This window comes from Vicia villosa, linkage group LG6 (genome assembly GCF_029867415.1).
Source record: "Vicia villosa cultivar HV-30 ecotype Madison, WI linkage group LG6, Vvil1.0, whole genome shotgun sequence".
Classification (NCBI taxonomy): domain Eukaryota; kingdom Viridiplantae; phylum Streptophyta; class Magnoliopsida; order Fabales; family Fabaceae; genus Vicia; species Vicia villosa.
This window is the reverse complement of record NC_081185.1, coordinates 21,999,847-22,003,213: the sequence shown is the minus strand read 5'-3', so window position 1 is coordinate 22,003,213 and position 3,367 is coordinate 21,999,847. Positions and strand designations below refer to the sequence as shown.

Sequence of the window (3,367 nt, the reverse complement as noted above, 5' to 3'; positions counted from 1 at the left end):
GGTTCTATTACAATAATGGAATTCACCATGGAAACATTCGTTGTGTATCTTTTTTGAATGTTATAGCGTTCTGTCGGTCACGAGTTACCCTCAGTTGATAACATTAGCTCCTTTTTTGTGGAAAAACTCCGCTTGTTCAAACTCTTTGTAGGAAACTGTTTCTCTTATAGTCAAATGTTGTGTCGAACTGAACAAGTCAGACCTTAGTTGCATTAGCACGTGTCTTAGGATCAACTAGTCGATTCTGCAAGTAACCCTTAGTTTGTAGGCTTTGGGAGGATTAGTGGTTGTTTACCAATTTCCACACTAAACACTTAGCCCACCTACTTTTTTCCTTATCAAGCAATGTCTGTTCACCTTACAACTTGCCATAGCCGCCATATCTCGCTAGGTGCACTGTCCATCTTAGACTAGCGCACAAACCTTTCCTTCATCATGAAATAACCTAGTCTTAAAGTCTTCTACTGCTTATTCTCGCTAAGCGCGTCCATGATATTGGCTTAGCGAGCCTTGTTTATAAGAAAGTGTATTTGGCAAGGTCTTTGTGTGTTGCTAGGTGGTTTTTCAATCTTTTTTATTTGTTTTTGGTTAATGTGCAAGTAAAAAGTCCAAACAGATATGTTATCACTTTTCATTAATAAATTGGAGATTCGTCTATCGATTACTTGTAAAATAAGTTAATGAGTGCTTATGTACTTTACGTATTTTTGACACATATGAACTTTTGAATTCTATCATATACCTTAATCAATAATAAATTGAGTATTTGTCTTAGTTCTGAGGTTGCTATTGATGTGTGGTTTTGTTGTTACCTTGGTGGGTTATAATCTATTGATGGTGTTTTTTATGGCGTGAGCTATAGCCTGAATCCTATAGGGTTGGGTTTTTAGTTGCTTCGGCTTTTATCCGTAGGATTTTTCTGGCAGTGTTATATTGCTTTGTTAGTTGTTGGGTGTTTCTTTTATATATTTTTATTTTCTTGGTAGTCCTTTTGCACTTCTTGTGTTAAATAATACCTTATTTTTATCCTTTTGTAGTTCTCTCCTTATTAATATATTATTTTTATTATTAAATTGCAAATATGCTTGTAATATTTGGATTTAGCTAAATAGAGATCTACAATGTAATATTTATCTATCATCCTTTATATCCACTCTGTCTATTAGGTTTATTTCTTTCATACTGTTTTGCATAATTTATTTTATTCTAATTTTTCAATAAACCGGTGAACTATGGAGTAAAGAAGATTGCTAGAATCTAAAGTGTCAACTCATTTGTAAGCTAAATTTCAATTGAAAAAACAAACACTGGTTCAAATTCAATTATCACTATTATAACATACATGTAAAGAACATGTAAACAAATATCATAAATGAAGTATAGATGATATATTATTGTCGCTGACTAATACTTAAAAAGTTGGGAACTCAATCTCAGATCCACATTTGCCATGGGGGAAAACTGGACATTCAATGAAGTTTGATCCAGAAGTGTCCACACACAAGTAAACTTGATATAGCTGACTGTTACCAGATGAATCCACATTGCATTCAATGAATGGAGTAAACCCAACTCCCTTTTCTATAGCTCCTTTGATACTGCTCAAGCTGTATGAATTTCCATCAGCTTGTATTCCTGCACTTGTAAGAGCATCAAGGAGGTTGGATTTTTGTTTCAAGTTGAGAGTTGTTTCAAAATAATCATGTTGTTTAAGGCTTGATTCTGAGCAAGTTCCATGTTTCTCCCACTCATGTGTCCAAAATTCTATTCCATCACCACTTGGGCATGCAAGTGTGGGCCAATTCTTTTGTAAGCTACTTGTGAGATCAGATATCTGTAATATTTATATACACAAACACAAGTTAATAGGATAAAAACAAATTTTGTTTTGGCTTTTAGATCCTGATACTCGGTTGAAAAGGTCATTGTTTTTTATTCATTTAATGTACTATATATGTAGAAGCTGAAAAGTTCTCATAAAGATAATAAGAAATAGATAACATATAGTAGCAGGGCAAAACGGCCTGCCTGCCGGCATTCTAATTTAGCCTTCATAGGAACAAAACAACGAATTAGATCTGTACCTTCTAATATGAATGTCTTATTAGGTTATGCTTTTTTTTTCAGATTTTTGCAAGGCGTATATTAACAAAAAAACAAATTTGCAACTTTTATCCTTTGGGGATGGAAAACTCGTATCCCCGCCCCGCCCTCATTTTTACCCGCACCCTCAACCTCAATTATATTGGGCCCGTCCCGCTTTTTTTTTTGGGCAAGCCTAAATGAGAAGGGCATTGCCACCTCTAAGATAAAGTCTAGTAATCATAAGGGAGTGATGATATAAAAAATGCAATTAGTAAAGAATGAAAAAATACCTGAGATTCGTCAAAAGGGCTATTGGGATCACAGTTAGAAGGATAAGTGCCATCTTTATAATTAGGCCATAAACCATGAATACCAAAATCAGCAGCAGGTTTACCCGTTGTCGGATAGCAACAACTCTTCTTTGAGTCACAGAATGATCCTGGCCACTACAAATACAAATAACCATATAACTAATTCAAATGTACATAGTGACTACAATCATGTTAATGATGATTGAAATGAGTTCTATATGTTACCTGTTGAACAAGGTAGAAGAAATCAAAATCTTGTTGTGAAACACATAGAATTGATAATTGAAGAAGCAAGAGAAGCTTAATTAAAATTGACCCTTTAGACTCCATTTTTGGACTGGTGCAATTCACAAAAGGGTTAGTGGTGTTTTTATGGTGTTGAATGAGTGTGACAATTATGGAATGGTATAATGGATTGATGTATTTATAGGAAGAAATCGAAGAGTCCAAAAAGAGAAGAAAAAGTTTGAAAGTAATAAATTAAAAGGGAAGAGTATCGTAACAGTATATGCTTTATATCATGCAATAATAATCATGTGGTTTTCAATTCAATGTGTAAACGCAACGTACGATTATGACTTGTCGGTGCTTCTTTGTTAACAAACTATATAAGGGGATTTTCTTTTATTATTTAAGGTATTGTTCATAAACAAAGAAATAAACTAAAGGGTGATTTTTCTTTTGTCCTAAGCGTGGGAATTTTTTAAAGATTTTCCATTAGGAATGGTTTTGAATTTGCTTACTATAAAAATCTATTAATCCAAGGGTTTCTTTGGTACACACTATAAGATATAGATAAATTACGTTAAAGGATTAAATAAAGATAACATATAATAGTGATGGAATATATAATATTCTAGCATATGTTTTAGTCACACATAATAAAAATTATGATATCATTATTTTATTGGCTAATTTCTTTTTTAAAAATTGAATATCTTCGGTATGTAATTGCAAATATTTAAAAAAAT

The 3,367-nt window shown here is 32.8% G+C and overlaps 1 protein-coding gene across 1 annotated transcript; it reads right to left on the bottom strand.

The window, feature by feature from the left end:
• Positions 1-1,311: 1,311 nt before the first annotated feature.
• On the bottom strand, positions 1,312-2,803 carry LOC131611327 (ribonuclease 1-like). Its single transcript, XM_058883373.1, has 3 exons — positions 2,622-2,803; positions 2,376-2,531; positions 1,312-1,834 (listed from the first exon to the last, which is right to left on the bottom strand). Exons 1-3 carry the CDS (start codon positions 2,724-2,726, stop codon positions 1,412-1,414), a joined length of 684 nt encoding a protein of 227 aa, XP_058739356.1. The 5' UTR covers positions 2,727-2,803; the 3' UTR covers positions 1,312-1,411.
• Positions 2,804-3,367: the final 564 nt, after the last annotated feature.

Coding starts and splice junctions, on each gene's coding strand:
- LOC131611327 (XM_058883373.1), bottom strand. CDS start 2,726: ATGGAGTCTAAAGGGTCAATTTTAATTAAGCTTCTCTTGCTTCTTCAA. Junction 2,532..2,621: donor TCTTCTACCTTGTTCAACAG/GTAACATATAGA, acceptor TTGTATTTGTAG/TGGCCAGGATCATTCTGTGA. Junction 1,835..2,375: donor GCCCTTTTGACGAATCTCAG/GTATTTTTTCAT, acceptor TAAATATTACAG/ATATCTGATCTCACAAGTAG.